Source organism: Sus scrofa, chromosome 5 (assembly GCF_000003025.6).
Source record: "Sus scrofa isolate TJ Tabasco breed Duroc chromosome 5, Sscrofa11.1, whole genome shotgun sequence".
NCBI lineage: Eukaryota > Metazoa > Chordata > Mammalia > Artiodactyla > Suidae > Sus > Sus scrofa.
In genome coordinates, this window is record NC_010447.5 from 24,569,187 (window position 1) to 24,589,062 (window position 19,876).

The 19,876-nt window shown below is 35.4% G+C and overlaps 1 protein-coding gene and 1 long non-coding RNA gene across 5 annotated transcripts in view; one reads left to right on the forward strand and one right to left on the reverse strand.

The window, feature by feature from the left end:
• LOC102166013 overlaps positions 1-19,876 on the forward strand; it is a 175,865-nt gene that overhangs the window by 154,908 nt on the left and 1,081 nt on the right. The window contains exon 3 of the mRNA XM_021091908.1: positions 2,079-2,206. Within this exon, the coding sequence (XP_020947567.1) occupies positions 2,079-2,206 (128 nt within the window). The remainder of the gene's footprint in view (positions 1-2,078; positions 2,207-19,876) is intronic.
• The window catches only part of LOC102165929, a 159,633-nt gene that overhangs the window by 27,045 nt on the left and 112,712 nt on the right, over positions 1-19,876 (reverse strand). The window lies entirely within an intron of this gene.

Here is a 19,876-nt window from a genome sequence, read left to right on the forward strand (position 1 = left end):
GAAAAAAAATAAAACATTTTAATATTTAATGGTTGCATTTTTATGAATAAGATGAAACCTATAAATTGATTATTTGAGACCAAATAATTGATCACATCACAAAATACCAGAACTGATGAATTTTTCTGTGATGCCTTGACTAGTTAGTTTATTGATCAAGGATGGGCTTAAATGAGAGAGTTTGGGTTTCCTTCAATAGAATAAAACCTCTTGAGGCTGATCAAAGGTGATTGCTTATCACCTGTAAGGGAAAGAGAAATACCAGTGTGTTTTTCTTCCAGTTGCTTATTATTTCTGTGCCTGTTTTCCCATCTACAAAAATGGTAATCATAATACCTACCTCATACAGTTGCTAGACACAATATGCAAGTTAAAATACTTAAAGTTCAGAGGGATGGGAAAGGGATGGAGCTGGAGTTGGGGTTATCAGATGCAAACTACCATACACAGAACAGAAAAATAGCAAGATCCTCTGTATAGCACAGGGAACTATATTTAATATCCTGGGATAAACCATAATGGGAAAGAATATGAAAAGGAATGTATATATAACAATCAATTTGCTGTACAGCAGGAATCAACACGATACTGTCAATCAATTATACTTCAATTAAAAAAACAATACTTAAAGCTATGCCAGGCACAAGAGCGTAGCCAGGCAGAAATAAATGTGCTATATATATCTCTCTGTACAACTACATCTGGTTTTGAGAATAAGCTTCTTCTCAGCTCCTTCACTCCACCTATTCTGTTTCTTTCTTTCCTTCTCCTCTTGTGCTTTGGCTCTCCTGTGGCTATGGGCATTTTATTTTTCTTTCTCACATTCTGACTCTGAATTTCCTATTTTCTCTGAATTCCCACCCACCTGTTCTCTTCCTCTCTCAATCGCTTTCGATTCTTGTCTTCATTTTTGCGATTCAAAGATTAAATAAAATTAAAGAAACAAAAAAAGATAAAAAAAATAAAATGTCTAATTTAAATAAATAAATAAACTCTTCATGATCCATGGAATCTGGTGGTCACTGGAGGGGTTGACCTTGGAGTGTGAATGTTGACAGAAGAGGGTCCTTCAGAGAGATGGAGTGTTGTAAGGGGGACCCTTTATTGGGGGTAAAAGGATCATAGTGGTGCCACCAGGGCTTCCCTGAGAAGAAAGATACTGATTTAACAGGTTCCCGAGACACAGGACCCCTGGGTCTTAGGTAAATACTTTTATCCTGCCTATACAGAGTGCTGCTTAGAGATGCATGCCTGCTATGTTCATTACTGCTCTACCCATCATGCTATGGTGAGGAGCCAAAATACAAATGAGTTTGTGTCTTTCCCAGTTGAGAGTCACGAAGCTGAACTGAAAGCTTTAGGCAGGTTAGGACCCAATTGTTTTATTGTGTCCCATTTTTTTTCTCCTTTAAATACACCACAGTTCCTTTTTTTAACCAAATAAGTTTGAGTCTTATAATAACATTGGCTAAAATTTGTCAAAATATGTTTTCTGCTCACCAGGCTTTATAACACCAGTCTCTATAACAAGCACTTTTATGGTACTGTATATGATCTTTCCGCAGCTCTAAAAGATATTCATTTTATTTTACACATAAAGAAAGTGACACTCAGGATTTATATATATAATTTACCTAAATTTATACAAGTGATAGATGTCAGAGTAGGGATTTAAACCCAAGCAGTCTGCTTCCAGAGTTCAGATTCTTAATGGATTACAGATTGATAGAGGAAATAAAGTTTGTGTGGTTGCAGCCACCTGGTTCCCTGCAGGGTATACAGAGTTGGATCTTCAATAGGATTTCTATTTAGATAAAGCAGAGATATTGATGTAAAATACTGAGTAGATTTATGCTGTGGACTTTGAAATGCACCTCCATTTGTACATGTATCTTTTTCTCATTTGTGCAAAACATTAGCTCAACTAGATTCCTTTAATCTCTCCTAGGTTTCTTATCTAAATTGATCCCAGCATACATACTTAGTTTCTTGTCAGGATGTGTATACAAACAGCACTTAAAAAGCAATCCACTGTTGCAAACTTCCATTATATTCTAAACTGTATTAATTTTTAATAGATCAAAGGCAGGCAAGTTCCTGAACAAAGCTGAATCATCTCACATCCTGAGGTTCATCTTCAAGTATGGTGTGATCTTACCGGATAGTAAACCAATTCCCTGGAGAATGACCACCGTGGAGGGCCAAGGTAAACCCTGACTAATGAGATCATTACAGAAAAGGCAAGCATTATTTTAGGATAGGAAAGCCCGTTTCTCTTGTCTGTCTGTTTGGAGCTTTGATTTTGTAGGGTTCTGTTTATTTTCAAGCACAGTGTACAATTTTATTCATGTGTTATCTGAGTATTAAATAGACTGTAAGATCAAAATGACCTCTGGTCGCATAAGAGATATCCTTGGAGGGAAACAGAAAATGGGAATCAGTCCCAACATTTCTAAATTATAAACAAGAGTCAAGTATCTATCACTTTTTACATTCCTGTTTGCGTATTTCATTGCCTGGCTAACACTCCTGAGGAAATTGGTGGCACTGACGATGGAAAATTCTGTTTTATCTGTCCTCCATGTATGAAAGCATCTATTTGAATATAAGAAATATTGGGAAATGGGACTCTATTTTCAAATGGGCTTGGATTTACAGAAGTTGTATCACCCTTCAGAAGCTGAGGACTTTATTTCTTCAGTTAAAAATAGAGTCACCATGAAATACAAAAAAAAAAAAAAAAAAAAAGAATTGACTGATAAAACTAACAATAGCTCACATTTTGGAAAAGTAAACATTAAATTTGTCTTTTCTATTTGACTTCCAATGACTATTTCACCTCATTGTAAGACCTTATAGTTTTATAAGTAATCAACAATAACACAGACACCTGTGAAAATGTGCATTACGGTGAAATGTTATATAAAAATATAGTGCTAAAGGAGTTCTCATTGTAGCTCAGTGGTAAAGTACCCAACTAGTACCCCCGAGGATATTGGTTCGATCCCTGGCTCCACTCCGTGGGTTAAAGATCCGGCATTGCCCTGAGCTGTGGTGTAGGTTGCAGATGCAGCTCTGATCCCATGTTGCTGTGGCTGTGGTGCAAGCCAGCAACTATAGCTCTGATTTGACCCCTAGCCTAGGAACTTCCATATACCACGTGCTGCTATTAAAATGTGTGTGTGTACACATATATAGCTAAAATGTGCACAAAAATTGTAAACCGCAAGTGAAGCTGACTGGAGGTCAAAGTAGAAATTTTAACAATTCGCTATACCACAAGAAAAATACATTATTTTGAGTATATCATGACTACCAATTTGTCCCAATATTTCTCTTTCTCTTCCTCCCTCTCTCTCTTTTCTCTCACTGTCTTTCAATGAGGACATTTATAGATCATAAATGTTTGAAAGTACTCATTATGTGAAAAGGAAAAGAGAGCCAAATTTTAAAAGGCTGGCTTTCTTTTTCCTGGGCTTAACTCTTCATTATTCAATTAGCTGTGCTTGCAAAATTGAATGAGAAAACAATTTTACCTGAAACTAATTAATTGCATGTCCTTTAATTTGAATGTTCAAATTATTCAACCATTACTATACACATGTAAAAAGGGAGCTTTAGAAAAGACATCTTTAAAAACCTACTTCACAATCTTTTCTCTGTTAATTTCTGGTCCTTACACAAAGCAAAAATGCTATTAATTGAGTCATTTTTGTGACACAAAATAGCTTCCTTTATGACAGAAAGAATAATTTTGCATTTGTAAAAGCCACAGGCTTTGAGAAATTTTTTTCATTGTATAAAGAAGAGTCATTCATTTTATTTTATTTATGAAATAAGTAAAATAATCTATGGTTGGTATTTAATGTAATCTCACTGGATCCTTATGAGTCGAATTAATATTTAAAATATGTATATATGTTTGTTTACTCCTTATTATATGCCAAGTATATTGCCTGATTTGAAATAACACATAAAATTTCAGAGGCACATTGTAATATTTATAGCCCTTCAGACATTCAACTGAATGTGATTTTATCTTGAATGTGTGAAATGTCTTCCTCCATACCTAATAGTAACTGGTATGTCTTAGCATTGAAACAACAAATTTAACAGCCAATAGATGGCACTGGAAGTATTCAAAACATACTCTTTATCTTTTCCATTCCATTCAATATGATTATTTCTGGAAGTAAAGGACAATTTATGTAGTTGAATTCAAAACATAGGCATATTCAGAATGTCTGTGGCGAAGCAAAGCAACTATTTAATTGTTGCATTCCTGTTGAAAACTTTAGCACTCTAAGAATGTGAAACAAAACCTTCTTTCTCTACCATGTTGTAACTTATTGCATCAGTCAAAGATATTTTACCACCACCTGTAAGGATTTCTAGGGAAGTCTATAAGCTTACTCAGTATGTGTGATATTTGCAGAGATTTCATTTTTTCGGTATGATTTTCCCACTTATGTGATCCTGGTATGGTGAGGATTACTGAGAAATGTAATTAAGTCTTTTCATTACTGGTCCTCACCTGGATCTTTCTAAAGACAACTTCGCAAGTAACCTTTTCATTCTCTGTAGTAAATAATCCCATAAAATGTTCAATGAATCACACAGGGTAAAAGAGAAAATGCATGATAGCACTTCAGCCCAGACTGCAGTGAACAAAGTAATCCATTTATAGGATGGGACTACTTTCCTATAAACTGGCTAAAAATAGGCTTGATTATGTAGACCACATACAGAAAAACCCCATACAGAGTTCAACAAAAATGCCACATACATAGGAAGCCAAACTAGTATTATATCTGTTTTGTTAAGTGAAATCCAGTGTCTGTGCCCTAATCTTTGCCTTTTTTTTTTTCCGGTTACCTTAAGTGTTTCACAAAGCCAGGTGATATTTTCAGGAAAGTGTTATCAGCATGAAGCAGCATCAAACGTTCCAGTTATTCCATCTTCAGATTACATCCCACCACTTTTTCAAAGCTCTCTCTTAAAACTATTGAAGAAGCTATTGCTTTCATCTAAAACAAGTATTGTTGCGAGACATGTTTTTATAATATTTTCTTAGCCTCTTTGCTGAAAACTCCATCTTGTCCTTCCTTACTTTGTCCCGTCTTCCTGCTTGAGAAACAGTCATGGTGATGGTAAATGACTTAAGCTTAAGAAAAAAGACCTAAGGGCATGGGTTATTCGTGGGGTCAGCTGAAAGAGGACATAATACAATGGTCTAGGCTCACCGACCTGTGCAGATTGGCACGCCATTTGCACAAGCATGATATGTCTTCTAAAGAATAAGAGAAAGAGGAACCTCATGACCAAGTGGTTTATGAGTGGTCGTTAACAGAATATGCATTAGAAAAGAGAACCAAGGTGCAAACCTAGGCACACAGGGTTGCCACAAATAGGCATGCAGAAGCACAGTGAGGATTCTCTGAAATGCTATGCATAGATAGCTAACTCAAATGCTAATGATTCTTAAATGCCTATAGTTTAGAGTAAAAAGTTTTAACCATTTACCAGCTAAGTGACTTTTAAAATAATAAAAAAAATACCTATATCCTGCACCTACAACCCCCTTTTCGCTTGATGTAATCTTCAAGAGCACAATAAAAGCAGTGTGGTTTCTTGAGGCAGGGCTCTTGGTCCCTGAGACCTTGAGTCCCCCGGTTCCCACCTTTACTTAAGGTAAATGTCTCTGTGTCTTGTTTTATGTTAACTTTCTTTCCTTAAGTTCCACAGCACCCGTTCTTCAGCCCCATCCTACTGAGCTGGTCTCTGCAAAGTATAAATCATTGCTTTGTGAAAGTTCAGCGCCAAGTGAAATTTACACATAGCTAGAGAAAGACCAGATTTCAATCTATTTATTTATGCATAAAATAATAAAATCATTGTTGTTAATGTGCAGCTATTTTGTTAATACTAATACTGTTTCTTTATGTGGGACATCATCATGAAATAAATGGATGCATGCATATATCTATATTCATACTTATATTTCATGATGATTATTTATCTCATGTATGTACTAAGGAAAGAAGGCAATGTATCTACAGGGCCCAATACAGTGCCTGGTTATTTTGAGAGTACCTACTAAAATAGGTTGCAGAAGAGACAACCAGATGAAATAATGTGTTGCCTGTTCAAATACTAAGTATGTATTTCATCAATAATGTTTGTATACCTCCCTGTACCTCACATTACTGAAACCATTCTTCTTTAATATGTGGCTTTAAGAAACTCTATATTATTTTTCATGAATATTCAATGCCCTAGAAATCCTTACATAAATGTGATCAGATTCCCCTAACTTATAATCATGCTAGCTTTATGTATGATACAAGGAGCAGGAGAATTTCTGAATTCTCCCCGACAAGATTAGACATATTTTCAGGAACTTTGTGACACATGCAACTGAACTAAAGAAATTCTTTAATGTGCTTAAGAATGTTTGAAGTTCATATATAAAGCAGGGGACAGATAAAAGAAGTATCCACGAGTGATACTCAGAGACTTCTAGAATTCTACAAGGGGAGGTTCCTAAGGAGTATTGCACTGTGGCCTGCAGATACTTTTTTATCTTTAATGCTACAGTGTGCCCTTGGGCTTGGGGGTCTAGAATGACAACATTCATGTAAATGTCTGCATTTTAGTCTCAACGTTATTTCCTCCTTTCTAAAATCACTAGGTTCTCCTTTTCCATAAAGAAATAGATCACAACTTCCCTTTTGTTTTTCAAACTGGGTAAAAATTTTAGGGCAAAGAGTGCGGAATTGTATTAAAGTTTAACAGTGAATATTCAGCTATTATGCTGCAAGGTTGTCAAATACAATGTTCATTGCAAATGAATGAACAAATGAATAGGTGCACTACACAAGCCAAAGAACATTGTGCCAAATTTGCTAACAAGAAATGACTCTAACAAAGAGGAATTAGGAAATTTGATTGGGAATGTTTAATTCAGTTTAGAACAACAACAAAATCAATGTCAAAATAAAGCTATAAGTTGTCTTTATATCCCAGGGGAAACATCTACATCAGAGATATTTTCCTGTCTGTGTTTTCATGGACTCAGTCTCATATTTGATGAGTTCAATTTTAGTCAGGAAGCCAAGAGATCATAAGTGGTGACTTTGGGCAAGTATGTTACCTAAATTCTCAAGCCCTCGGCCATCTTCTCAGCATAATCATTTTACCTATCCATAGGGATGTTTTGAGAATTATACTTAAAAATAATGTCCTAAAGTGAAATGGTACAACTACTACTGATTAAGAGTCTGGCAATATCTCAGTAAGTAAATATAGTTAAACATGTTATAGTTAGACATGTGACTCAACAATTCTACTCTTAAGAATCTACCTCAAATAACTAAAAATAGGTGTTCAAATAAAAACTTATATACAAATATTCACAGTGGCATTATTCATACTCCTCAAAGAATAGAAACAAGATAATATCCAGCAACCAGTGAAAGGGTAAATAAATACATACAAAGGAATATTAGGCATAAAGAGAATTAAAGTATTAATATCTGCTCTAACAGATGAACTTTGAAAACTTAATAAATGAAAGAAAGCAGGTCATGTATTACATGATCTCATATAGGGGAAATCTCTAATAGGTAAATCCATAGAGATAGAAAGAGATTAGCAGTTGACAGCCTTAGCAGGCTAGGAGGAGAGGGGGAATAAGGAGTTAACAGCTAATGGGTATGGAGTTGCTGTTTGTGTCATGAAAAGCTAGGGAACTAGATAATGATGGTTGTTGCACAACATTTTGAATGTATTTAATAACGCTGACTTGCACATTTTAAAATGGTTTAAATGATACATTTTAAGTTATGTGAATTTTACTACAATTATTAAAAATAAAACAAAAATATATGTGCTAAAAGTTCTGAGCTCTCAATACTGAGCAATGGACATATATTTGAGCTTGCCATCATTCTTCATGATGTGCTGCATATGTGAAGACTAAGAATCACTGAAAGAAATATTGCAAAAAGACCCAAAACCTGGTGAAACCACAATGATGCTATAGCTTTGAATCACATTTATACATTAAGTAATTAGTCAAAGATGCACTGTGAAGAGTCCAAGCTCTAGTCTTAGAGTTTTGTAGTTGTTGATAATACTTCTAATAATAACAATAATAATTACACTGTAGTAGAAAAGATACTTTGTCCATTCTGGTTGCTCACACGAAAAGTGGACTTTAAGGATCATGCGCAGGATCCACTTATAGGTTTGTTTTTTTTTTTTTACATTAAACAATTATTGTTCCAAGGTCTATAGTTAAAGATAACTTAGAGATAATTTAACCCAGCTGCTTCAATGTTTCAATGAGGAAACGGAGACCCAGAATGGGCAAATAACTTTCCTACAATTACCTATGATTGATTAGTGGAATATGTGACATTTTGATGCTACCTAGCACTTTTTATTGTCAATAATTTTGTCAAGGAACAGACAACTTCCTGCCTATTCCTGATCCCCACCTACCCTTTATTCAATCATGTTTGCAGTTAAAGATGCTGGTTGGAGAGGTCTGTTACACATTCACTACTTGGAACATATATTCCAATATGTTCATACGTTAATGCCAAATACCCATGCCAAGACAGCACATTTTGCAGACTGGCAGACTGGATAAGAAATATGTCACCTGATTTTCAAGTAATTCTCCCTTATCCAGGAATGGGTGTAAACACAGCTTTTTAATCAAAATATGCCATTTTCCCTTCTGTCCCTTCGCAACCTCACCACTACATCTTATGTTTAAGTGTTGTACACACTGCTCTTCCTTACAGAGTTGGGTCATTTGAACAATATTCTTGCTTTATATCATGCCTTAATGTAGAAATTTCTCAGACAGCATCTTAAGGATGTCCAACTCTAGTTTTTACTACCCTAGGGCCGTCAATAGAAATGTCTAACAACTGATGATGACCTATTTACTGATTGGCAAGTATTAAAAATTGGAATGATTCAAAGATAATTATGTATTCTGCCCTTGCCATTACAAAATACAATGAAGAAATCAAGGAGGAAATCAAAAGATACTTAGAGACAAATGACAATGAAGACACAAGCCAAAACCTATAGGACACAACAAAAGTTCTGAGAGGGAAGTTTATATAAATACAGTCTTATCTCAGGAAACAAGAAAAATCTCAAATAAACAACCTAACCTTACACCTAAAATATCTAAATACGGAAGAACATACAAAGCCCAAAATTACTATAACGAAAGAAATCATAAAGATCAGAGCAGAAATAAATTAGAGACAAAACACTAAAGAAGATCAATGAAACCAAAAGTTTTTCTTTGGGAAGATCAACAAAATGAATAAAACTTTAGCCAGACTCATCAAGAAAAAAAGAGAGACATTTCTATCAATAAAATTAAAATGAAAAAGGAGAAATTACAGCTGACCTACAGAAATACAATGGATCATAAGCAACTAATATAAGAAACTATATACCAATAAAACGGACAGCACAGAAGAAATGGACAGATTCTTAACAAAGGTACAACCTACCAAGACTGAACCAGGAAGAAATAGAAAATATGAATAGATGAATTATAAGTACTAATATTGAAAATCTGAATTAAAAACTTCCAACGAACAAAAGTCAAGGAACAAATGGCTGCACAGGTGAATTCTAGCAAACATTCAAAGAGGTAACACTCATCCTTCTGAAACTCTTCCAAAAAATTACAGAGGAAGGAACACTCCCAAGCTCATTCTAGGAGGCCACCATCACCCCAATACAAAAATTGTAAAAGGATACCACAAAAAATAAAATTACAGGCTAATATCCATGATAAATATATATGCATAAATCCTCAAAAATAATAGCAAAATGAATCCAAATATATATTAAAAGGAACACACACCATGATAAGTGGGATTTATCCCAGGGATGCAAGGATTCTTCAGTTGCAAATCAATCAATGTGATATACCAAAGCAATGAACTGAAAAATAAAAATCATCTCCATAGATGTTTTTGACAAAAATCAACACCTATTTCTGATTAAAAAAACTTTCCAGGAGTTCCCATCGTGGCGCAGTGGTTAACGAATCCGACTAGGAACCATGAGGTTGCGGGTTCTGTCCCTGCCCTTGCTCAGTGGGTTAACGATCCGGCGTTGCCGTGAGCTGTGGTGTAGGTCGCAGACACAGCTCGGATCCCGCGTTGCTGTGGCTCTGGCGTAGGCCGGTGGCTACAGCTCCGATTAGACCCCTAGCCTGGGAACCTCCATATGCCGCGGGAGTGGCCCAAGAAATAGCAACAACAGCAACAACAACAACAAAAGACAAAAAAAAAAAAAAACTTTCCAGAAAGTGGGCATAGGGGGAACCTATCTCAACGTAATAAAAGTCATGTATGTCGAACCCACAGCTAACATTATTCTCAACAATGAAAATCTGAAAGCATTTCCACCAAGATCAGGAACAAGACAAAGATGGCCACATTCACCACTGTTATTCAACATAATTTTGGTATCCTAGCAATGGCAATCAGAGAAGAAAAAGAAATAAAAGGAATCCTTGCCAGAAAAGAAAAAGTAAAACAATCACTGTGTGCAGATGACATGATACTATACATAGAAAATCCTAAAGACACTACCAGAAAATTGTTAGAGCTCATCAATGAATTTGGTAAAATTGAAGGATACAAAATTAATACACAGAAATCAATTGTGTTTCTATATACTAACAATGAAAGAACAGGAAGAGAAATTAGGGAAACCGTCCCATGTACCATTGCATCAAAAATGATAAAATTCCTAGGAATAAACCTACCTAAAGAGACAAGACCTGTACTAAGAAAACTATAAAATTCTGATGAAAGAAATCAAAGACGACACAAACAAATGGAAAAATATACCATGTTCTTGGATTGGAAGAAGCAATATTGTCAAAATGACTATAATACCCAAGGCAATCTATAGATTCAGTGCAATCCCTATCAGATTATCAAGGTCATTATTACAGAACTAAATAGAATGTTTTAAAATATTTATGGAAACCCAAAAGACCCTAAATAGCCAAAGCAATATTGAAAAAGAAAAATGGAACTGGAGAAATCAGGATCCTGACTTTAGACTATACTACAAAGCCACATTTATCCACACAATATGGCAAAATGGTACTGGCACAAAAACAGAAATACAGATCAGTGGAACAAGATAGAAAGCCCAGAAATAAACTCAAGCACCCATGGTCAACTAATCTATGACAAATGAGCCAAGAACATACAGTAGAAGAAAGACAGTCTCCTCAATAAGTGGTGCTGGGAAAACTGGACAGCTGCATGTAAAAGAATGAAATTAGAACAGTTTCTAACACCATACACAAAAACAAACTTAAAATGGATTAGACACCTAAATATAGGGCCAAATATTATGAAACTCCTAGAGGAAAACATAGAAAGCTCATTGACCTAAATCATAGCAACATCTTGTTTGATCCACCTCCTAGAATAATGACAATAAAGACACAAGTAAACCAATGGGACCTAATTATACTCAAAAAATTCTGTGTAGCAAAAGGAAACCATTTTTAAAAATGAAAAGACAACCTAGACAATGGGACAAAATCTTTGCAAGTGATGCAACCAACAAAAGTTTTATCTCCAAAATATACAAACAACTCATACAACTCAACAGCAAGAAAAAAAAAATCAACAACCCAACTGAAAAATGGGCAAAAGACCTGAATAGACATTTCTCCAAAGAAGATAATGCAGAAGGCCAACAAGCACAGGAGAAAATGCTCAACATCAGTGATTATTAGAAAAATGCAAATCAAAACTACTATGAGGTACCACCTCACACCTGTCAGAATGACCATCATTAACAAGTCAACAAATAACAAATGCTGGATTCAAGGGTGTGGAGAAAAGGGAATACTCCTACACTTTTGGTGGAAATGTAAATTGGTACACTATGGAAAACAGTATGAAGGTAACTCAGAAAACTAAATATAGAACTACCATATGATCCAGCAATCCCACTCTTGGGCATATAGCCAGACAAAACTTTCACTGAAAAATATACATGCACCTGTATGTTCATTGCAGCACTATACACAATAGCCAAGACATGGAAACAACCTAAATGTCCATCCACAGATGAATGGATTAAGAAGATGTGATATATATAGACCATAGAATACTACTCAGCCATAAAAAGAACAAAATAATGCCATTTGCAGCAACATGGATGGAGCTAGAGACTCTCATACTAAGTGAGTAAGCCAGAAAGAGGAAGATGAATACCATATAGTATCACTTATATGTGGAATCTAAAATACAGCACAAATTAATCTATCTACAAAATAGAAACAGATCATGGACATGGAGAGCAGACTTGTGGTTGCCAAGGGGAAAGGGGAGGAAATGGGACTGACAGGGAGTTCGGGGATAATGGATGCAAAGTATTACAGTTAGAATGGATAAGCTATGAGCTCCTACTCTACAACACAGGGAAGTATGTACAGTCTCTTGGGGTAGAACATGATGGAGGATGGTATGAAAAAAAGAATGTGTATTTATGTATGGCTGGGTCACTATTCTGTACAGCAGAAATTGACACAACAGTGTCAATCAACTATACTGTAATAAGAAATAAAGAGAAATTAAAAAAAAAAAAACCAAAGATAATGAATCCTTTCTGAATAAAACAGATCATGGAGTCAGGGTATTCCTAATCCCCCACCTTTGTCCCTCCTGCTGGCACTCTTCTTAGTACCTGACAGCTTGCCTTGACCATAGCTGACCCTCAGTAAAGGTTCAAATAGTAAACACTTGAACTCTGGTAGAGAATCTCCTCTGTCAAATTGTAGTTTCTAATCTTATCTCTTATCTTAAAGTTATATCTCAATTTCCAGTGAGTATATAGTACTCAGAATTGCCCAAACTTTTGACTCTCTTGAAAGGTATTCCTTTGGTACAGCTTTAACAATAATGTGTCCATAATATCCATTTCAATTACTGCCTTAGTCCTGGTGTCAGTACATTTGAACCTGGAAAAATTCTTGCTCATCTTTACCTTCTGACTGAAACTGTTGGCTTAATTCAACTTGATGTTTTCATTGTTACCTAATAGAGGCTAGGCTAAACATACTACAGGCGTGCACTGATTGATAGTTTAGAGAATGATCACCCATTATTTCAGAAGCCATGATCACAAATGTCTTTTCTAAATCATTTGGCTTTAAAAGAATATCTAAATATTCCCTAAGACTAGGTTAGAAAATTTTGATTATACCATATGATCAGTCACTAATTACTTTCTTGCTTTCATTTAATGCCACCATTTACTTTTAAAATCAGAAAAAAAAAAGGTGAACAGAGATATGGAAAAAATACATATACAAACATCAATCAAATATTCCTGAACTCTTTGACATAATATGGCATATATACTCTAGTTTTCATGAAAGTAATTAACTGCTGAAACCATCCTACATATAGCCTTACCTAAAATGCATCCATAAAAGTAAATGCTTACTGAATTCAAGCTCAAAGATAATGTATGCCTGACTTACTGTCTTAGTCTGGCTAGGCTGATATAACAAAATACCACGTACTGGGTAGCTTTTACACAATAGAAATTTACTGCTCACAGTTCAGAAGTCGAGATGTCTAAAGTGAAGATGGTGGCATGGTTATCTTCTGGTGAGGGCCCTCTTCCTGGTTCATAGATGGTGCTTTCTCTCAACACAATATATATATTGTATTGAGTTAATTGCAATAGATTAAGGTAAAGAGTACCTAGGCTGACTAGGAAAATATTCAAGTATACCCTGTTAGATTGTATGTGAGTGTATAACCACACAAGCGTGCACACCCACACAAATGTCACATGTATTTGATGTCTATAACACAGGTGAGGGAGGCAAGGAGGTGTGGAAATAGGTAGGAATAAGACAAGTCCTGCCCTCAAAACTCTTTTTTTGCCTCAGAAGCAGTTAAATAAAGACAACTTATTTTCATTTCTGTATAAGCAGCTTTGATTCATATTTGCTAAAACACTAAAATGGGGAAAGTGTCATCGTATGAAAAATTCACTTGGCTTTCATGCAACTCAGCATTTCTTTTGTCATACCTAATTGACTTCCTACTAAATTTCCCACTATAGTAATTTTCAGGTTCCCTCTAATCTTCTCAAATGGTCTGATCTACCCGTTTTCCTTCCCTATAAGCAGACAACCCCTGCACTGACTTTGAGATTAAGGCCATTAGATAAGAGTTCCCTGAACTATCCTTCCTTCACACCAAGATTTTCTCTGAATTATCACACATGTATTTCTATAGTCCCTCTTGCCTAAGGAGAAGTGTCCTTTCTGAACTAAGTTTTCTCTATTAAGAAAAATGCACTGTCATTCTTCATTTGCTCACCTCTCCATACATGATTTCTCTGTCTTCCTCTGCCTGTTCTGTGTTACAGAAGACTAGCCTCTTCCAACTACCTCACTCTGCCACTAACATGCTCTGATGCTCTGATTTTCAGTTGGGTTTGGACAACGGCAAGCAATGAAAGGAAATTAGAGAGTGGAAGAAGGGATCATGGGACTTAGTCCCCTACTCCTGCCTTTGCCCTATTCCCTCTTCCTATTTAGCTCCAGTGGGTAACCCCCTTCCTCAGCTTCAGCTCTAACTTGAACTTGGCTAAACCACTCATTTCTGACATCATCCCCTCCCTGCCCACCCTTGTTCCCTCAGGCTAAGGGGTTGTAAGGACTTTCTGCTGTTACAAGTCTCTGGGTGCATAACCAAACCTTCTTTTAATCTTGGTTCACATCTCTGTAGATGCTCCATCCCTGTCAAGGTAACTCTTCTGAATGTGCCATCTGAATCCAGGGGGTACATTGATGATCCAAGTTTCTTTCATATACTCTGGGGCCACACTGCAACCCTCTTTCTCTGTTTATCTTGCTCATGGTTTTACATTTTTTCTTTCACTGATTTGTGAATATGTTCAGATTTTATCAGTATTGGGACACTCTTCCTCATCCTTCTGACTCTTTCAACCCTATCTTCAAAGTGTTATCTGGAAACATTAAAATGTGGTATCTGCCTACTTAACTCTTTTAATATAATTATATCTTTATTTTTTACTAATATGTAACAAAGATGAAAAACATAAATGCTCAGCTTAACAAATTTATGGAGGACAAACACCCTGTTTGTCATTACTCAGATCAAGACATGGAATACAGCAGGACCCCACAAAGTTTGTACAGAGGCTTTGCTGATCATATTCCCTTCCCTATTTCCTGCATTAATAACTATCCTGAATTTTATAGTATTTATAGCAACTTTTTTTTGTCTTTTTGTCTTTTTAGGGCCACACTTGTGGTATATGGTGGTTCCCAGGCTAGGGGTCCAGTCGGAGCTGTAGCCGCCAGCCTATGCCAGAGCCACAGCAACACGGAATCTGAGCTGCGTCTGCAACCTACACCACAGCTCACGGCAATGCCAGATCCTTAACCCATTAAACAAGGCCAGGGATCAAACCTGCAACCTCATGGTTCCTAGTTAGATTCGTTTCCACTGCGCCACAACAGGAACTCCTATATCGACTACTTATTTTAGAGTTTTACTATCTAAATATGCATTAGGAAGAAAAGTTAATTTTGTTGTTTTTGAACTTTACATAAATTAAATCATACAGTACTTTTCTTACTATGTTGACTTCTTTCCCTTAACATTATGCTCTTAAGATTCATAAATGTTTTTGTATATCTGCAGTTTATTTTCATTTTTGTTTGGCATTTAGTCATATGAATATACTATAATTTATTTCATAGTTTTTTGACATTTGGTTGTTTGTAGTTTTGAACTATGCACTATGAACCTTCTAGTACACATATCCTAGTGAACATATGCAAGCATTTCTGTGGGTGTGTTGGTGTGTGTGAAATAGGCTATGTTATACTATGTCTGTCTTTCAGATCTAATAGATATGGCTGATTGTTTTCCAAAATGGTCTTAACAGTTTACATACATACCAGCAAATTATGAAAATCCCTGTTAACTTATATCCTTGCCAACACTTGCTATCATCACACTATTGAATTTTGCCATCATTCTCATCAATGAGTTGTATCTTCTTGTAAATTTAGGTTGCATTTATTCCTCTGTTTACTAGTAAGATTGAGCATTTTTGAAGTGTTTAAGATTTTTGCACATTTTTCAATTTTTTTTGCTTTTGCTTATTGTATTTTAAGGATTTTTAATATATTATGAATGAGATTTTATTGATTACATGTGTTACAAATACTTTTTTCCTATTTGTAGATTGTACATTGGAGAGTATTTAAATTTGGTAGCCCCCATCCAACTTCCTAGTTCTATTTCTTCTGGGTAGATTATGGATACTATTTTTACATCCTTTACTCTTTAAGTAATATTATTTGATGAACATGAGTTCTTAATTTTAATGTAGTCCACTTATTATTCTTTTAGTTTTGCCTTATTCTTTTTGTGCCCTTCTTAATAAATCACTCCTATCCTAGAACTCCTAAAGATTATATTGAGAGACTACCACTATTTACCAGTATATTGAAAGTCATCTCTTGCTATTGGCAGGGGACAGGTTCCAGGACCCCCTGAGGATACCAATATCCACAGATGCTCAAGTCCCTTATATAAATGGTGTAGTACCCTTCAGCCCTCTATACCCACAGATACATCAAAAGATTCAACAAAGGGCATATGGAAATGCAGACTCCATGAATACAGAGGGCCAACTGTATTGTAGAACCTTTATGTGGTGCTCTTCACATTTAGGTCTATAATTCATCTGAAATTGATTGATTGTGTGTGTGTGTGTGTGTTCCTGCATATGTGTATTAGCTGGGATAAGGTCCATTTAGGTTTGTGTTTTAATTATGGATGACTAGTTTTTACAACAATATTTTTTGAAAATATCTCTATTTACCTCAATGTTTTACAGAACTACCATTGCTAAGAATTAAACATTCATATTCTGGATATATTTCTGAGCTTCTATTCTGTTGCATTCATATCACTGTCCCTTCACTTATTTTCTGCATCTTTATAATTATTCTTGATATTTATAGAGCAAGTCCTGTAACATTGATCTTTTTCTTCAAGTTGTCTTGGATATATTTCCGCACAAATCTTAGAATTTATATTTCCACACAAATTTTAGAATTTGCTTTCAAGTACCTCAAAAAATAAAGTATTTGGTATGGTAATTATAATTTCAATAAATCTATATACATCAATTTGAGAGAATCAATATAATTCTAATATTCAGTTGTGCAACTCATGAACATGAATATATGAAATACTTTGGGAATTTGTGTTTTAGCCCTGCACAGGGTCATGCTAGTTCCTCTCTTGTAATACAGACTTACTGAAATTTGGGGAATCAGAATAAAGGCATTAGAAGAATAAGAGGTTGTAGTCAAAACATGGGATACTTAAACTTGAGTTTTCAGAAATGATTTGGGATGACACAGGTGTAACCAGGAGAGTAGAGATCTAAAGGAGGGTAGAAGAAATAATGATTAGAGATGGAAAATCTTAGTAATTGACAGTGCAAGATCTGCATCCAGGTGCCACTTCAAGTTATAGAATGAGAATAATAGAAGGACGTACCACTAAGTATCATTGTAAGATTGAAATGGAATAATCCTTATAAAACAGTAAGAACAGTATATGCTATCTTTTAGTGCTCACTAAATATCTGCTTCTTTTTTTTTTTAACTAAATTCCTCTTCCAAAATTAAGGTGGATTTTTTTTTTCTTAGAGAGCTTCCTGAGCTTATGTGTAGTATTCCCATTTAGGTTTTCCCCATTGACACTGAGCTGGGTGGCTTTTGGAAAGAGGACAAATAAGATACATGTTTGTGAACTGTTATGTTTTTAAATATGATGTAGGCAAAAAAAGGATAGAATCAGTTATAGTTTCTGAAGTTATGTATAAGTATACAGTCTATGTATAATCTACTTGTCAACAATAAATGGCATTAGTTACAAAATTTAAACTAAAACTATAAAAATCACATAGTGAATCATTTTATTTTCAATGTATTGGAAAATACTTCTTTTGATGCAGGATTCTAAAATAAATACAATCTGTGTAAAGAGGACAATGTTAGTGTTTACAATTCAAGTGATTTTGTTCTTTCTTTAAAAAAATATAAAACAGAAAGACAAAAATCAAAATTCCAACTCCTCTGAACACCTCTATAAAAAGACTAATAATAAACAGCTGATGTGATTTCACTTCACCGTAACTCTCCTCTGAACATTCTGATCCCAGGTAAGATTAACATATAATTCACGCAGTGCAGTTCTTAGAATGATGATCTAAAAGACAGACATGCTGATTAAATGTGTACCACCATAACAGCCCACAGCCTTCCTAGAAGCATTTCATTTATAGTGTAAATTTAGTACACCTTCAGAAAAGCCCTGATGAATTATAGAGAAAGATAGACATTCTAAGTTTGCAGCAGTGCAAATAAGAAAAAAACAGAGGAGGTCAGGATATAAAAATATTATCCATAATCTACCCAGAAGAAATACAACTAGGAAGTTGGAGAGAGGCCACCAATCTAAAATCCTTTCCACTATACAAACAGCAAAATCTTAGAGCCACATGTCTTTAAGTACATAGCTTAAACCTCCCTAGCTATTCCTGAGCTCACTGGTGGTGGGGCAGTGGGGCGGCGGCGGCGGGGGTGGGGGGGGGGTTAGCCACTGTGAAAATTGTCATATCAGGAACCAATTTGTGGAAATTAATGCAAATATTCTGGGATTAAATTCTCCAGGAGGATACAGGCATGACAAATTTTGTGGTACCTATTTGTGTGCATGCTTAATAGCATGGATTTTGCTTCCTGAACACATTCAGGAGACTACTCTGAAGCATATAGTAGCCCTGTTCTTGGTATCTGCTAGGATTTTCCTCTGCAACTGGAAGGAGGAAGTACCTGTAAATGTCCTTCTCATCCATAAGTGCATTAAGGTCAGATGGCCAGATGCACTACCCTCAATCCACTGGCAATGGCATGTTTGAGCCTTACTGAAACGTGTAATGACTTTGTTACTTATTTCTTAGAGCTAGCAGATTAGTGAGCAGCATGTGACTAAATGCTTGACTCTTGTCTAAGTTATCCAAACATTCTCAGTCCCTTCTGACATTGATTCTTATTTATTCATTCACTCAGCAGATCGATCATTCTAAAGCACCACTAATGTGTTAGGCACTAAGTTTAATGTTAGGTATGTTGGTGAATAAAATAGACATTCTCCATGATTTTACAGAATTAATAGTTTAGGGATAATTATAGTTTCTTTAGCTTTCTCTTCTCTCATCTTTCCTAGTAGTATATTCCATGGCACTTATTACTACTTTGTGAACAATATATTTTTCAATAAATTGTATTAAGTCAAGATAATCAAAATAAGGTTGTTAAAGGCATTTGGAACTCAGAAATTAAAATTGCTGGAGGAAATTTAAAGTACTTTTCTGGAGCTAGTATTTACCTTCTCTCTTTTTTAAAAATCATTGTCTGAAGCTTAGAAGTTGCTGCTGCTGTGACTGCAAGAAAACTCCCAAGGGGATAGTCATCTGCTCGATATAGGGATGTTAATGCTGTTCTCCATTACTGTACAGAACCGTGTGCTGATTCTGCACTCATAGAGGGAAAACCTAACAAAAATGAACATGGTTAGGATTTATTCATTTACCTACCACTAGGAGAAAACATTCTCATTATTCTGCTACTTGCCACACGCATTTGTTAGCAAGAGTCCATGTACCTATCATTTATTCTTCTAGTGAGTGACCCTTAATATAACCTTGGGTTTGTTAATCT